General features: G+C 42.9%; 1 protein-coding gene across 1 annotated transcript; it reads right to left on the bottom strand.

The window, feature by feature from the left end:
• Positions 1–245: 245 nt before the first annotated feature.
• Positions 246–10,451, bottom strand: LOC109487197. The gene is made up of 15 exons (XM_019791178.1): positions 10,175–10,451; positions 9,631–9,785; positions 9,046–9,165; positions 8,594–8,713; positions 7,989–8,108; positions 6,500–6,702; positions 5,688–5,832; positions 4,778–4,978; positions 3,916–4,115; positions 3,353–3,510; positions 2,805–2,975; positions 2,409–2,480; positions 1,953–2,115; positions 1,286–1,424; positions 246–908 (listed from the first exon to the last, which is right to left on the bottom strand). The coding sequence occupies exons 1-15, from the start codon at positions 10,357–10,359 to the stop codon at positions 619–621; spliced, it is 2,442 nt and encodes an 813-aa protein (XP_019646737.1). The 5' UTR covers positions 10,360–10,451; the 3' UTR covers positions 246–618.
• Positions 10,452–17,509: the final 7,058 nt, after the last annotated feature.

The raw sequence follows: 17,509 nt of genomic DNA on the forward strand, positions 1-17,509 counted from the left end.
TTTCAATTTTCTCGTTCGGACGAATAATTCACGTCTGACCCACCGTATCTTTTTGATGGTAGCAGCTTTTCGGGCTAGGAATTTCTAGCCTCGTTCCATTCATTTTGGCATCTTATTATGGTACTACTTTAGGAAATCTTTTTTTTTCTGTTTTCCCACATTTGAATCCCAGTTCTCTGTTAAGCCGCCAACGATACATAGACGTAATAATATAAAATAGTGATTACACGCCACCCGTCTTTCGAATTGCAGGTTGATTTATTTTATTATTCGAAATCATCACTTAGGTTTTGTGAAACCCTTGGGCTCGTGTCTTAACAACTCATTCACTACTGCTTGAGATGTCTCAAGAGTGGATACAATACAACAAATCAAGACTTAAATTTAGAAAAAAATACAGATGAGTGTAGATCTGACTTGTTGACAAAAGTTGCAAGTTTGTTGTGTATTTACATAGTACGTCACAACACATAGTGCGTCCAAGCTAGTGTGATACCGGCTATACAGATAAAAACAACACATCACATCAAAACTAACAATAAAGACCATAGACGGTTTTGTTCTCCAAGTATTACGCCGAGGGGCGGATACCGGCTACACTGTAGACTGCTTTTCGGCTTAGATTTTGACAGTCGGCAAGCTGGACACAAAACCATCATCGCCCATTCCCAACTTGGAAGTAACGACTTTAGAGGCGGGCGCAGCGGCAGAGTACGGTGGAGGCTCATCCCCAGTAGACGCCCCGCCGCCGGGGTGTCCTCCCGCGCTGCTTGCTGCTGTGCTTGGAGCCACGGTGGACTTGGCAGCGACCTTCCCGGCGAATTTGACTCCGACGACGGCCAGCGCGGCGACACAGACGGTACCCAGGACGCCGCCAAGGGCGAGGACGACAGGAGACGGCTCGTCATCTGGAGGAAGGTACACATCAAATAAATGGTCATCACAAACATGTAACGGTCTTAAAATTGTATGGCTGGTACACTGTCTTAACTACTAGTATATTTAGAATTCATGACCCTAGCATGTCCAGATCGCGAAATATCAAAACCGGACGTTGCACTGCAGTACCAAGAAAAGCCACTAGGGGGCCCAAAATTTCATCATTTGCAGTTTTTGCCACACCCTACCAACGCACCAAGTATAAAACCAATCCGTTCTTGAGTTATCTTGTAGACGAACAGACAGACTGAGAAACGCAACTCAAACTATAAGACCCTATAGGTAATAAAGTGAAAGAAAAATTCGTTAGTCAACCATAAACATTGTAAGAAAGAACTGGACGTACCGTCGTCCACGCCTTCCTGTACGATGGGCCCGGACGAGATGGTGACTCGGGTGTCCCCGACCGACCGCCGCTCTCTCCCCGCTGCCTCCTCGGGTTGGGTGGACGGGAGCCACCGCCGGCCGCTGCGCGTGGCACAGGTCTGAGGAAGGTACAAAAGTTTTATTTAAGTTCCTCCTTTTGAAGTTAAACAAATGTAACCTGGGCGCCATCCTATTTGTATAACGGTGCCCCCGTACTCGCGACTGAGGAAGCCGCTTTATGAAAATAGGATGACACCCAGGATAGACGCCAATAATCAAGTAGGCATTCCACAGGTGCGAGGCCGCTGATGTGCTATTAGTAAACAAATTTGACAGATACTACGCGCTAAATGATTTCCAGTGTCTTTAAACTAACCAACAATTTTTGGCCGATCAAAGATTCCTCAGCGTTCTCCGGCCTGTAAAAGACTCGATTCGCAGGTGGAATAACTGCTAACGTCGCATTTTTTCTGCACGGAAATCAGCCTGCTTTGATCGACGTACGTTAAGAACGCAGCTCCAAACCGTATGCCAGTCACTGAGGTAGCGTACAATCTGAACATACAAAAACAAAAATAACTTCAGGTTTTGCCCGTGTGTAAACCAGGTTTTAGATGAAAGCTATAAGGGAAGTTGTGAGTACATACCGGTGCACATGCCCCCGGGCTGACCTGGTCGCACACGCTGATGGTACAGTGTAGGTACACCCGGGGGTGACTCGCGAAACGGAACATCTGCACTCGGAAACGCGCCTGCTTCGACTGCGCGTTCTCCATGATGTAGACGGTCCCGTCTTCGGCGTTGGCACATCTGAAAATGACAGACCCATAGATTGAAGTTCTGGCGACACCCTGAACAATTTCTGTGTATTTTGAGTATTCTAAAAAAATTTTCTTCATCTTCCACATAATTGTGGTAGGAGTGACCTGGTGTGCCAAGCTAAAAGCTTGAGCAGCATCTCTTTAAGCCGCATTGCATTGCTAGAAAGGAAAAAGTCATGCTTCGTCCATATCACCCAAAGGTGACCCGCTTTATCTTTTTATGGGTAGAAAATATATAGATTTTGTTGTAATACATGTTATGGATTAGCAGGTGCTACTCACCCGTCGGTCGTTATTGGGTACTGGATCGTGTCGTCCGCATTGTTGGTCGGCGTTGCCCAACAGTTCCTGAGCCTAAGGAAAGGAAGCGAGAGAGATTTACTTTTAGAGCCCATTTTAGCTAATTGGGAACTATATACAGAAAAGACATACTACTACAGCTGGTGGTGCTGCTGCTACTTCTATTAGCTACTGCTACTACTACTACTACTACTACTACTACAATTTATTCCTCTACTACTACTACTACTGTGAATAAAGTCGTGTTAAGTGCCTTTCCCAAGGGCACAAGATCGGTGACATCAGGCAGGATTCGAAGCCGGAACCTCTTGGGCCTGAGCCGAACACACTACCACTACGCCACACGACCCCACCTACTTTACTATAATTACCGCGTACCTGAGGACCAGTTCGGAGTGGCTGACGCCCTGCAGGTTCAGTCCCACGTACAGGTCATCCTCCAGCGTGATGGACGGAGTTGTGGAGTACGCCGTGCCGAAGGTGGGGCTCTGGAACAGCCCCATGGTCACTCGGAATTCGCCGCTGCCTTCTACCGTAAATGTCTCCGTGCTGTAATGTTGGGTGTTTAAAACAAAGTCATCGCCTTAAACTATTTAGGAAGAGTGAAGTGCTAACCAACAAGCTTACTGTCAGTCCTGATCTTTTTGAAATTTGAAATGACTTCCTCCTATGACCCTTGAGTTTTCATCGAACAAGCAAAAAGCGAAACATAGCACTTCGACGGTACGACTCTTTTAGGGTGGCATTCGCGTTACAATTTAAGGATGGCATCCCGTCTAAAATTTTCAAATCCTGTGATGCAAAGTAACGTTGACCAAATATCTGGCCAAAGCCATGAAAAAAATCGGATTTCGCACAGGCGTAAAAGTCTGCGGACACCCTACATCATCGTCACGTGAGTGTAAGCACACTTGAACTTGACTTACGTGACGACAGGGTTGATGCCACCCGTCAGACTGACGCTCAGGTCCACCGGGTAGCGACACGTGACGTTCACGGCCAGCAGCTTGCCGCGCCAGACCTGCACGCCGGACGGGATCCTGCTGTTGATGGTGTTGGTGAAGACGAAGTGGTCGCCGTCTTGCTGCAGAGGTGGGGAGATTGTATCGTGAACATTTCAAGAAGAAAGCCTCATGGTGGCATTAAATTTAGCCTAGTGTCGAGTCTCTCGTCGGGGCTGCAGGATCTTTTCGCCCGACTTATCCAGGCTCCCACGTAGGTTTTGCACAAGACTTCAATCATGTGGAGCTAAAAATAATCAAGTCCTGGCGTACCAAACACAATTAGCAAAGCGCCTGCTGCAGGCGTAACACCAGGCTACATTAAATCATAATTAGGCAATCAGAGAGAACATACCCACCCCCTCTGGTAGGCCATAAAGGAATTACAATATGTCTCTTCCCTGGGGACAAAGTGAAAGGGTCTCAAAAATAACAAAAGGCCAGCAGAAAAGAGGTAGTGTTTTATGATTTCCAATAAGCCAACTTACTTCTTTCTCCGTCCCACAAGCCGATAGACTTGCGATGTTGAATGTGTAGTAGTTCCCGGCGTCCCTTGCGAGACAGGTGGCCTGTTGAAGATGCAGATCCCGTGCCGAGCTGATCTGGAATGACGTCAGAGAGCTTTTCTCCATCTTCACGGAGATCGACCCCGAGTTGCAGGTCACTTCCAGGGAGACTTCGGTTCCGACTAGACGCCAAACATAACAAGGTAGTCAGAGATGGAAGACTTCACCCTATTACCCATACTGTTTTACTACTCTTCCGGGCTCACAGAACTCGGCAAAATGGCAGCACTGAGGATCTATATGGAAATCTATATCTATATGGATCTATATGGATCTATATTGTGCATATTATACATGCACATGTATGTATATGTATATATATATGTAAATGTAATGTTTAGACAGAAATTTGGAAAGAAAGTTACGTGTACAGTTTTTAGTCTTCTTAAATAGTAGCAATCTAATATGCTAATCCGTACGCAAAGTTAAGCGCTTACCAACAAGGTTTCAATCAGAATGTGTACTCAGAAGTACACCACACAAAAACGCTATCGTATGCAGAGTCGTGCGGGTCTATACCTGAACGGGTTATATAATTAGGGTTAGGATCGGGCAAGTTCTGGATAGTCTTCGCGTATCAGAGAACGTAGATTTGCCCCAGACATGATTCTGGATACGCGTGGACTATCCAGAATCATGCCATGGTTCTGAATAGTCTCCACGTATCCAAGAACATACATTTAACCCTGATACGATTCCGGATACGGATGCACTATCCAGAATCGTGCCCGAACATGGTTCTGGGAAACAACATGACTTCTCAAAGAAAGAAACAGCGACTCACGAGCATCCAGCCTGCGGTGCAGCTGGTCCCGTACGGCCATGAGCCCCACGATGTCTGTGTGCGAGCTGACCGTGTAGCGGTAGGAGCTGTTGGTGGCGATGCCGCGCAGCTCGCTGCTGCTGATGCTGTTTCCCACTCCCACTGAGGCCAGGATCAGGCCCGCGTTCTTAGCGCTCTGGGCAGGACCGGTTACGTAGTCATCTAATAATGATAATGGTTTATTTACTTCATAAGCACACTCCACTTTGCAGCCATTGCTGAAATACATGGACTGTTTACAATGTTTCTAACTACGATATCATATCAGCATAAGTAAGTAAAATATTAAGATTAAAATGGTGAGTTGGTGTCGAAATAGGTTTAAAACATTGCATAAATCTACATTCGTTGATAAAATTTGCGTAGATACTAGAGGAAGGGGAAGGAGATAGAACACAACATCTGAGGAAGGAGATTGAAACAAAAAAATGAGGGATCATGTTTTCCATGTTCTACGTAGCTAGTATATAGCATGCTGATAAAAGTCATCATAAATGACACAATATTTATTCATCAATATGGCTCTATTGTTGGTTAATTCACAAGAAATTGTTACTCATTAGGAACTGGATAGATTTTGAAAATTGTAAGACGTTTCAAATAGCATGCATCCACTACTTTTCGTCATTGACTGTGTCCGGTCTGGGTTCACTGACGAAAAATAGCGGATGCTGACAGTTTTCAAAATCTATCCAGTTGCTTGAGTAATAATTTCCTTGTGTCTAACATTCATCGACGTATTGGTCGATCCATTCACACATTAAATCAATCAATCAATCAATCAATCAATCAATCAATCAATCAATCAATCAATTATTCATCCGGTCAACCATCAATTTATCACAGATCATCAATATGAACAGTGACTCACTCGATGTTGAGTCCGTGATGACCACGAGGACTTTGGGAATACCGTTTCGCCATGACAGGTAGTCGGTGACATATTTGATGGCGTTGCCCGTCTTCCTGTAACTTGTGGTGCTCCAGTTCGGGATACGGTCTATAGCAGAGTTCACCTGAGTTTCGTGTAGTGTTTCAGCATTTTATTGTTCATAGTTGAACGCTATGCTGCCCCTACGGCTAACGAATAGCTAAGGGACTAATGGATAGATGGATAAACACGTTACATGCACAGCCAGGGCTTAGTTATTTGCGATAGTTATTTTGGCTTGGGTGACTTAGAGTAACAAAATTTTTTCTGCGTTAGAAGGAGTGCCTAGCAGGCCCTATATAGCTTCTGTTGTGTCATTGGCCACTTTACACATATTTTTTTCTCAACTCAGGTGAAAATGAGTACCTAGCTCTGGTTAGGGACGTCCTGTCTGAGGTCCTGTGTTTGGAGAGAGTCACATCTAAAGCACCCCAAAGAACCAACCACCCTTATCGAAAAGCGTAGCGGTCATTCCTTTTGTGATTGAATCAAACCTTACAGTCCAGTCTTACGCAGGTTATATCAACTGTACAACACGCAAAAGCACGGTTTACTGATCATCCCAAACAAACAAAAACAAACAAGCCGCACTTTTCTTAAAGAGTACGGGTCCTTGTTATTGGATTACAGTCCGGCCTTAGGCAACTTATATCAACTGTACAAAACTGGTGTATCACGCAAAAAGGCGGTTTACTGATCATCCAAAACAAACAAAACACAAACAAACAAAACACACACAAACAAACAATGACCTGTGCGTTGGTGAGGTGAGTCGGCAGATCAAAGTGGCTGTGCATGAGTGACGTGTACTCGATGACGGCTACCCGGGCGGCGGTCTGTCCGACGTTGAGCGCGGAGACGACGCTTTTTATAAACTTCTTGACGTCACTGTTGCTGACGGAGGAACGTGGACGGGCGATCAGGAAGACCAGGTCCACCGCTTTGGTTGTAAACTCTGTGGCGGGTATATGAATGAATGAATGAATGAATGAATGAATGAATGAATGAATGAATGAATGAATGAATGAATGAATGAATGAATGAATGAATGAATGAATGAATGAATGAATGAATGAATGAATGAATGAATGAATGAATGAATGAATGAAAGATTAAAAAATGAACGAAACAATAGAAAAAATAGATTTCCAACGGTTGTGAGATTCTTACGCATGAAAATTTCGAGAATAAAATTACATTGAAAACTATTTCGAGGAGAATATGGAAATGATGGTGAGTTCAGCACCAAGGAGAGAGCCACGTCTATGTTCCAAAAACAATCTGGTTCTAGATGTACTTTGTACATTCATTTGGAGATTTAGTGTGAGTCTGTGAGAGTAATATTGCTCGTAGCAACGATTTAATTCGATTTTTCTGACTTGTAATGTCTCGAGGTGTAGTCCTTTTAAGACCAAGTGCAATATGTAGAAATAAGACTACAGTATTTAGTAGTGCTCACTTGGATCTGTCAGTGGGACAGTGTAACGTTGCTATTTTATCTAACCTCTTGTAAATATCAAAGAATGAGATTTTATTTTGTATTGTACCGATTTTACGAGGCTCTCCAAAGATGGAGGAAATAAAGAGATGAAATGAAATGAAATGAATGAATGAATGATTGAAAAATGAACGAAACAATAGAAAAAATAGATTTCCAACGGTTGTGAGATTCTTACACATGAAAATTTCGAGAATAAAATTACATCGAAAACTATTTCGAGGAGAATATGGAAATGATGGTGAGTTCAGCACCAAGGAGAGAGCCACGTCTATGTTCCTTTTACAACAAATGAATGAATTAATGAAAAAAATGGACCTTTATCGTACGTTTATGCTCTTACGAGCTGAGTACAGACCATGGTAATAAAGCAGAAGTCTAACCATCAACACAACGGAAGACTGGTTTGTTGCGAAATTCTTATTCATCAAAACTATTTTGCCTACTATGATAATACATACCATCCATCTCTCCTTTCTATTAATTTTCTATTAATTCTTTCTTTCTCTTGGCCCCAAATCTTCGGCTATACTGCACAATTCAACCAGTGAATCGTACATATAATCGCTTAGATATGTCAGTGATGACGTATCCTAGTCTACAAGTAGATCTTACGGTGACAAGGCTGTAACCATGGGCAAAAGGAGTGACCACTAGCCACCGAAATGGTCACCTCCGTGGCCAATGGTTACATTCTTTTCTGTAACATGAAAACAACAGTATTCTAATGAAGTAACCCTTACCCACGCACGGCCCAGAGCTCGCCAGACGGTACCCCGGCAGACAGGAACAGTAGTAACCCCCAACAATGTTGGTGCAGGTTCCGCTACAGCCGCCGTTATTCGTACTGCACTCGTTAATGTCTGCAAAGATATTTTTATAAAAAGTTAGTTGACATTTTAGTTAATAGTTTTTTGTATTATGTTGTGTGTACCAGTGGTAGCCGCTACCAGCCTTGTTGCTGCCTGGCTATCATATGTCATACCTTGTTGCCTCTCCAATAAAGAAAGAAAGAAAGCATGCGTAGGCTGTATCAAAACCAAAAATATTCTGGATTAGGAAACCTGACTGGTGTTGACATTTACTGTCACTTCTTGAGGCCTCCCTTTGATGTTTGGGTACCACTTGTAATTATAGATAGCTAAACCCAGTCTGGGATACAAGACAAGCAACCGTATCGCTTTCCATCGCTGTTTTGCCTGACAGAGTAGAATGACCATAAAATTGAGTTTGGAAACCCAGTTTTGCCGCACTAAACTTGCATTGGATGCCTTTAACTTCAACTTCCCTTCCCTTAACCGGCAATGGAAACAACGTGCCCACGCCCAGTAAAGTAATATATACTCACCGACACAAGTCCTAGAGCCTGACAGTCGGTATCCAGCCCTACAGGAACACCGGTAGCTCCCTGCATTGTTCGTGCAGATTTGGTTACAGCCGCCATTGTTGCTGCTGCACTCGTTGATGTCTGTAAAGATACATGTCCATTTTAGATACTTACACGCCTGTATAGGTTAATACATATAATGATTGATCAATTCTATGGAACTTATGGATTTTAGTCCGATTATAACTGTTAATACTGATCTGACTTCTGTTTTAGGAGCTTTGCATATCAATTTGGACTTATTTCCTATACCTATCTTATGAATTTACATTTGTATTATAAATTTATTCTTAAATTGTACCTCAATAAACTAATCGTTTGTCTTTGGCACAGGACGACGTCAAAAGCTTTCTAGGTTTCGCTACATTATATCTTATACAACAACAATCAACATGAATCTTGTGTTTACTCACCCACACAGCTCCTGGAGCCTGACAGGCGATATCCTGTCCTACAGCGGCAGTAGTAGCTGCCATGCGTGTTGTAACAGGTATGGCTACAACCACCGTTACCGCTACTGCATTCGTTGATGTCTGTAAAGATAAAATGGCACTTAAATTAAAGTGATGCTTAAAGAATTTGTAAATATTGTAGTGCAAAGGCTGTGGAAGACGAAATACATTTTATCTCAAACTGTTCGTTACATGACAACGCTCGAAATTAGTTGACTATTCAAACTTCTACAAGTTATCCCAACTTCCCAAAACATACAAACAAAAAACTATTATTCTTTTAACTTCCCAAATAATTAGAATTAGTATCTTACAGAGGTCGGACCAAGATGATAAAAGTGAAAGAAAGAAAAAAGAAAAGTTTTTGAAGACATTAGGAAAACAGACAGGGACCACCAACCATGTTCGCAAGTTTGGATATACCTGCAGTTATAAGGGAGGGAGCTAAAACAGGACCCTGTGTCCTTAAAGTTTTAACGTCCGCACGCGACTTCACATTCACACGAACAGGTGTAACCAGGTAAAACTAGAGCCCTCTTTACTTACCACTCTGACAGCAGGTCCCGGTGTACCCCGACCTGCACACACAGCGGTTGCCGGATATATAGCCACTGTTGTAACACCGCCTGTTACAGGCCTGACTCTGGTAGCTCGGTCCGCTGCAACCACTGCCTCCACATCGGGCGTGGACAGCAACGTATCTGGTGTTTCGTTTCAAGAAGACGATGAATTACCACCACAAATATCTGTTTTGACGCATTGGACTTTGTGTACTTTATCAATGTTGTTTTCCTCTGTTTGACCGTGTTTTGTAACATGCTGCCCCCCTCGGAAAACACTTGCACACATGACAATCAGTCCCTTCGGGAAGCTAGCCGGGTGTCCCGTCTGCGTGTTTTGGCTCTCCGGTGGTGGCGCTAATCAGACTATAATTATACAAAACTCCTACAGGCACAAAACTACCATCATACGACCAATTGAGCTGGACAGGGGACCCGGGAAAACTACTACAGTAACAGCTCTGACGATAGACGGGACATCAGGGCTATTGTGAAGGGCGTAAAATGAAATGCAGCTTTAACGCCCTAACCTTGTCCTGGACTGGGTACCGTACGCCCCGCACGACCTAGAGCAGCTGGACCAGCCGGACCAACCGGACCACTGGCAGTTAACCCGAGGACATCGTCTGCGGCGGCGGCGGCGCCACGACTGCGACCCGTCCGGCCACAACACCAGCACCAACAACAGCACGACTAGGATGGTCCTGGACAGCATCGTTGTCTCTAAGTACCTAAAGAGTCAGTAACGAACAAATTTTCTCTAAGTAAAGAAAAACGATGCTTGTCCTGTGACATTTTTGCGCCAAGTGTCATCGGAAGTATCCGATAGAATTGGCCTCAAATGATAAATAAAATTTAGATTCATCTAACATGAAAGGCATTTACATATAAGTTGTTTACTAGTTAGACATGTACAGGGTTGTAGAAAACGACGTAAACCGTCTAATTATCATTATTATTATACCATAGGTGCCATAGTTTTATGCTAGAGGAGAAATGGGCCAATTTTGCCATAAAAGTTTCTGATCGGCGTATTTCTTTGCATTGCAGTCTGTCAAAGTGTTAAGCCATTTCTTTATCTCAGAGACTTCTTCTTTTCCTAGTTACAAACCATTCATCAAGCAAATTTGACTCCGTGGTAAATGAATTAACGTCATACTCCTTTCTACGAAACGGATGTTTTCCCCAAAAGCAGTCCCCGCATTGCTAATGAAAACGTTTGAAGCGGACGCGCCCATTGAATGTGCTCATTGAAGCATCGCTACAGCCTCAATGCCCACTGTAACCTTATTCCACTGGCAATCGGCATCTTGTTACACGTTGTTTGTGGTTGAGGGTAAGGTTGCCGTTTTGAAAACAGCGACCGTTACGCGATAGTGTCAATAATGAAAGACGTCAATCAAGATGTTTTCTGGTGATTTTCTCGGAATTACATCAGGGAGGTCGTACTAATAATAATCAACTAATCCATCAGTCAATCAATCAACAAACAAACGAATCTTTCAAACGACTGCGCACTAGTTAGTCGCCCATGCCACGCTTGAGTACGCACGTGAAAAACATGTTTCTCGCGTTTCGTAGCTCGTATTTTGCGTGCACAAGCATGATAGCCTGGAATTTTGCCTCCCGTTCCCTTCCGCGGGTTAGCCACCTTCGGCAGCGGACAAGAGTACGCACAAGACTGGATTCCAGGCTACGAGCACATGCATGTGATACGTATTTATCAAATTCCTAGCGGCCCGGGCCCACGATTCTTTGGTAGGGTATGTACATGTGGTAAGAAAGTTTACATACTGCTTTAAAGTTAAACCTGGAAACTTACTCTCGTCTTGGCTAATTATAAGAAAACTTACTCTCGCCTTGGCTAATTATAAGAAAACTTACTCTCGCCTTGGCTAAGACTTTTATCCGGGTGATATTTGATCATAACACTGGCAAAGAGAAAGCTGTTCGGCTTCTCTTTTGCCTTTCCTGTGAAAAATCCCGGCAACTAGTAATAGCAGCTACGAAAAGTGGACACAGTTTCATGCATACCGTTTGCGCGAGAACAAGTCTGTTCACATATATAAGTTTCTAACCTGAGGTGCAGCTAAATGTATATAAGTACGTGAAGCGGAGCTTACTTTGAAAATACATTAAACTATGAGCGCGTATACTACATGAGGCGCCAAAGCTATTCAACATCTGTAAACTTATAATTCGTATGAGCGCCCATATCAACTATCCACACATACCGATAAGAAATAAAAAAGCTGTAAAAAGTTACTCACCAAATGCCTGGACGAAGTTGCTGGAGTGCGCACAGTTGGAAAGTGCAGAATGGTCTCTCCGGCTCCTTTTATACTGTTTGGTGTGTATCACAATGACATGTCTTTTTTTCGTTTCCCGGTAAAGGAAGATATTTTCCTCCCAGCTTCCAGTAACTTTTCGCGCAATCTGAGAGCGCGCAAAAACCCCGGTGCCTTTCAAACATTGTTGACTGAATGTTCTGGGTGTCAAAGATACATATCAACTGCACGTAAAGCAATGTACCGTGGACACAGATGTTCAAAAACATGTTGACAAGTTCCAAGTATACAAGTAAGTTTTCGCTGAATTGTACCCCATATAAGGTCATTTCCCTCCTGATTGGTCAAAAGTTTCGTCAACACCCAATGATTTTGTTATTTGCATATCTGTAGGTGCTGTCATCGGATCTGAAGAACCGCCAATCATCATTATCAGGTGTTGTCAAAAGCCATACTTTACATGCATGTCGTAACACAACAAGTTAGCCGAGTACCAAATAGCCACATAGAAACAAACAGAGCAGGAAAGTACAAGACATTTTCACTTGAGTTAAGTAAGGAAAGTCGTGTAAAGTGCCTTTCCCAAGGGCACAAGATCGGTGCCATGTCAGGACTCGGACCCGTAGGGATTGGGAGCAAAGTCGGTTATAGCTAGCTGGTGTTCGGCTAGGTCGGTTGCTGTTCGGCTGCGCCAGCAGAGTGTTTCAAAATGTTCCAAACATTCGGGTGTGGTTCAGGCATGTTTGGCGTGTTCGGGGGTCAAATTTGACTCAGATTTAATTCAACTTCGATTCGATTCGCACAGAAAGATAGGCGTGGCCTAAATCTGGTCAGACTACTCCCGAACTTTAGCCAACCTTGGTTGGTTGGCGGTCGGGCGAAAGTTCTGAATGTCTTTAAGGTCTAGGTCGGGGGAAAGTTCCGAATGTCTTTAAGGTCTAGGTCGGGGGAAAGTTCTGAATGTCTTTAAGGTCTAGGACTAGCCTATGTAACCCAAGCTCCGGGGGGCTCCCTACATAGTCCCTACATACATGTAGTTAGGGGGCCGGCTGGATGTTGGGCGGCCGGCAAAAGCGATTTAATCAGGCTAGTCTAGGACATGGTCCAAGGTAAACATGTATATCAAGCTAAACGTCACGTGTTGCAGACTCGTGCTGAAGGTTTGCTGAATAGGCAGGCATGTTGTACACACAACTTTGTCAATACCGTACAACTGATATCCTGACACACAGAGTGACCTTCTGGTACTGTAAACAGAGAGCGTTTCAAAAGTCCCGCCATGGCTGCCTCGCGATCGATTTTGGGCCTGAAATATATCTACTCAGGTCAAGGTCGAATGAATAGAATGGCATGTCTGCCTCGGTCAGAGGGAGGGAAGGGGGAATGAGAGATGAGGGTGGATCGAGAGGGAGATAGAGAAAGACAGGAGAGAGAGGAGAGAGAGAGAGAGGGGGGGGGGGGTTGAAGGACACAGAGTTGCGATCTTAGATGTTAAATTAATGATAGTCTTCAAAATTAATGATAGTCTTCAACCATATATAAGGGACCGGCGTCAGGGGGGTCGATGCAAAGAGAGAAACTCTTACCACTATATATATAAGAAGACCTAAAATACCACCAGAAAACGCCTTTGGAAACATTATTCAACAGCTCAAAGGTTTTTTCTAAAATCATATTCACCATAATACAATAGAAATTGAATTTCAAATAAGTTCTCTTTAAGGAAATGAGCATTTTTTTTAAAAAATCATTCTTTATTCAATGAACAAGAAATATACAAGAACTCCAGGTCATGCCAGCCAGTAATGACCGAGCATGCAGGACAGCATTAACAATGACAACGACTATGACAAACACAGATGACATTTAAGAGCGACTGTCTAAGAGCGAAAAATGCATATTTTGGGTTGCTATAGTTCCAAGTTAAACTGCAAACAAATTTCTGCGGGGACAAGACACTACATATGGTAAGTTGGCTGGTTATTAGGCCTGACTAACTATGGTGTCTTGCCCCCCCCCCCCGAAGAAATCTATTTGGAAATCAATTCCAAGTAAGTAGCTATATACATACTAGTAAGCAATGACATTCAGAGAATTTTAGCAACGCAGACATCTAATCTAGTCATACTCGCTACATCACCAATTGATAATGGTGTATATTAACATCATAAACGTACACTTCAGAATTATTTCTAACATTGATTTATCACTGGACATAGATTGCTTTCATGCTTCAAGCTTGTCTTCACCTTGATTATCAACTATAACCTCTGACGGTATTCAAACTGTACGGTAGAGAAACAAATTACATTGTATAACGTGCCTTTGGGCACAACATAGTAAAATGTGATAGATAGGCCACACCAATTTAATTTGTTGGTTCTCGGAATCGCCGCTTCTGATTTTCGCCAAATCAAAAAAAAAAAAAATTAAATCACTGAAAAAAAATCTAAAAAATCAGAATGCTGCAGTTTTGTCAAGAGTTGATAGGTGTCTCTCTTAGCAGTTGGTCATGTGACGTATGGGAACCAATAGAAGGGCCTGATTTTTCATGCTAATTAGGAAGAAACATGGCCGACTTTGCCGGCTGTGGGCAGAACTACAAATTTTTGAAGAAGCAAAAGTAGGAATGTAGGCTTCTTGAAGCAAGAAAATAATCATGGAGGGCAATCTGGATAAGCCACAATTTCTTATGTTGTCAGAATTTTGGTCACACATGCGTTGAAATTCTATTAGAGGAAAACTTTGCGCAGGTTTGTGACCGTCTTTGCCGGTGGGTTTGATGAACTATATATATAACTTATGCATTATTTCTTGTCAGGTTTAACCAAGGAGGCTGAACTGAGTTCCCCCTTTTGTTAGAAGTTTCAACTACATTAACATGTACTGAAAGTACCCTTCACCAGCACTGAATAGAAGAAAAAAATGCTTCTGTTTTATTTTTAGATTATAATTTATACAATTCAAGATTGCCCTGTCACCTCGAGTTGATAACCAAGACCATGATTATGATTTTCTGAGTACTATTGCCATTTTTTCAAATAGAAATCAATAAAATCAATTATCAAAATTATATTTATTGCAAACCATTTAATAATAAAATCAATACATACCTATGTGGGAATAAGATCATAGGTGGTGAAAACTGCAGTATACGTAGAAGTAAAAGTAACACGAGTCCCCGGGCCCCTATTTCCAGTCCTGGCCTCACCATCAGAGCTTTTTTTTTTTTTTTTTTTTCGCCCTGTCGCTTCATGTTTTTCGTAAAAAAATCCGAGAACCAACAAATTAAATTGGTGTGGCCATAAGTCCATTTTTTGGTTATGGCAGAATCTCACCTATTTTATATCCAATCGCGAAAAACCTTACGGGATGGTGCTGTTGCTTCTGCATTCGTTGATGTCTGTGAAGATATATTTGGAATTATCCACCTTTTATGACATGACAATATATGTTCATGTGTAAAGTTATATTTAGAAACTCTGGATTTCGCCCAAGGTTCTCGTAGCCCGGAGTCCAGCCTTGTTAGTTTTGGTCCCAGTAGTTGTTGCTGGGTAGCAGATCTTGGAAAGTGGACCAAAGATATCAAGGCTAGACTCCAGGCTAAGGTTCTCGGACATACCAGTATCAATGTTATCTACGTATTTGTACTCAGTTTGCGAAGACTCACCGACACAACTCCTAGAGCCTGACAGTTGGTATCCCGTCCTACAAGAACACCGGTAACTCCCTACAGTGTTCGTACAGGTGTGGCTACAGCCATGGGTGTTGCTGCTGCATTCGTCGATGTCTGTGAAGATATATTTTGAATACTTAGGCCTAGTCCAACCTTTATGACATGACACTATATTCATATGAATTATGAAACTCTAGATTTCCTGCCAGGAGTTACTAGACCAAAGTATTGATGAGTACTTATACTTAATTTGTGAAAACCCACCGACACAACTCGACCTAGAGCCTGACAGTTGGTATCCAGCCCTACATGAACACCGGTAGCTCCCTACAGTGTTCGAGCAGATTTGGCTACAGCCATCGGTGTTACTGGTGCACTCGTTGACATCTGTGATGATACATCAAAGAGAAAATAATCATCATTCATGGATATTTACTGGCGCATTCGTGAGTGATCATGGACCAGTTTACCAATGAAGAGCCGAGGTTGTTAAAAGAACATATCAGCATGCATGGCCGCATGAAAGCAAGAAAACATGAAAGAAAAAAAAATAGTCACCTCTACTGCAACAGGTCCCGGTATATCCAGACCTGCATACACAACGACTGCCGGATATATATCCACTGTTGTAGCACCGCCTGTTACAGGCCTGACTCTGGTAGCTCCATCCACTGCAGGCACTGCCTCCATATTGGGCGCGGACAGCAATCTGGTATCTGGTATGTCGACAAGATGTTGTTGAGGTAGATGCATAAACATAACAGTATGACTTCGTGTATATGTCTAAACGACGTTACCGTAAAGGTAAATTGTACACCGGTTCCGTCAGAAAAATAAAAACATCCGATCTCAAACTAACATGGGAGCATGACCATGACGCCTTTTTCAAAGGCTAATACTGCGTTTTAGCTACATGTAATTATAAGTGCACCGGACGTTCTATATCAGTGTGTTGGGCTCTTTTTTTATGTGCAGAGATTTGACGTCTCGTATCCAGTAGGTCATAATACAGAACAACATTAGCTCTAAAACTACTCTAATACAGAACAACATTAGCTCTAAAACTACTCTAATACAGAGGTAATAGGCTTCATCTCGATTCTTTGTGATGTTATATCTTAACGGTGCACACACCTATTCTTCCGCGACAGGGGCCAAGGTAGTGCCCGGAAAAAAAGTGACAAAGGGGTTTCTAAATATAACCCCCTCGATTGCCCTAATCAACAACGATGGGTAACCAATCTGATCTTCAAGTTCATGATGACGATTGATTATTTTTGAGTATGCTTTTCTAATTTGATACCTTAATTGGCTAATAACAGACAAGAACAAGAAGATACGGGTAGTCCTAAAAGTCCATCTGTTTTGGTAGTAATCATTAGTAAAAATGTTCAATTTTTTACTAAGATCATCAGTCTTGTCGTCCTAACGGACGATCTGCTCCAATCAAGTACGATGGGTGCGGCGGTGTGCCGCCAAACCAGCATTACTTCTGCAGTACTTGCCACAGGTAGATTTATAGATAAGATACGGGTAGATTTATATGTCGATGCTCCTACCTTGTTCTATGTTGGGTGCCTGAAGGTCCACAAGATGCGGAGCAGCTAGACCAGCTTCCCCACCGGGACCACTGGCAATTGATGACGGGTAATTTTTTGCGGCGGCGACGGCGCAACGACTGCGACCCGTCTGGCCAGAACATCAGCCCCAACAACAGTAACACTAGGATGGTCCTGGGCAGCATCGTAACTTGCGACTTTCTATTTAGGAGAAAAAAAATTCTACTTGATTGCAGAAAAACTACTCTCCAAGCAGAGGTTTGGGTTTTGGGGGTATTTTTAGTGTGTTTTTAGGCTTTTTGGGGGGGGGTTCCTCTTTTGCACTGAATTTTTTTTCCCACA

The sequence above is a fragment of the Branchiostoma belcheri genome, unplaced genomic scaffold (assembly GCF_001625305.1).
Source record: "Branchiostoma belcheri isolate BF01 breed outbred unplaced genomic scaffold, Haploidv18h27 scaffold86, whole genome shotgun sequence".
Taxonomy (NCBI): Eukaryota; Metazoa; Chordata; class Leptocardii; order Amphioxiformes; family Branchiostomatidae; genus Branchiostoma; species Branchiostoma belcheri.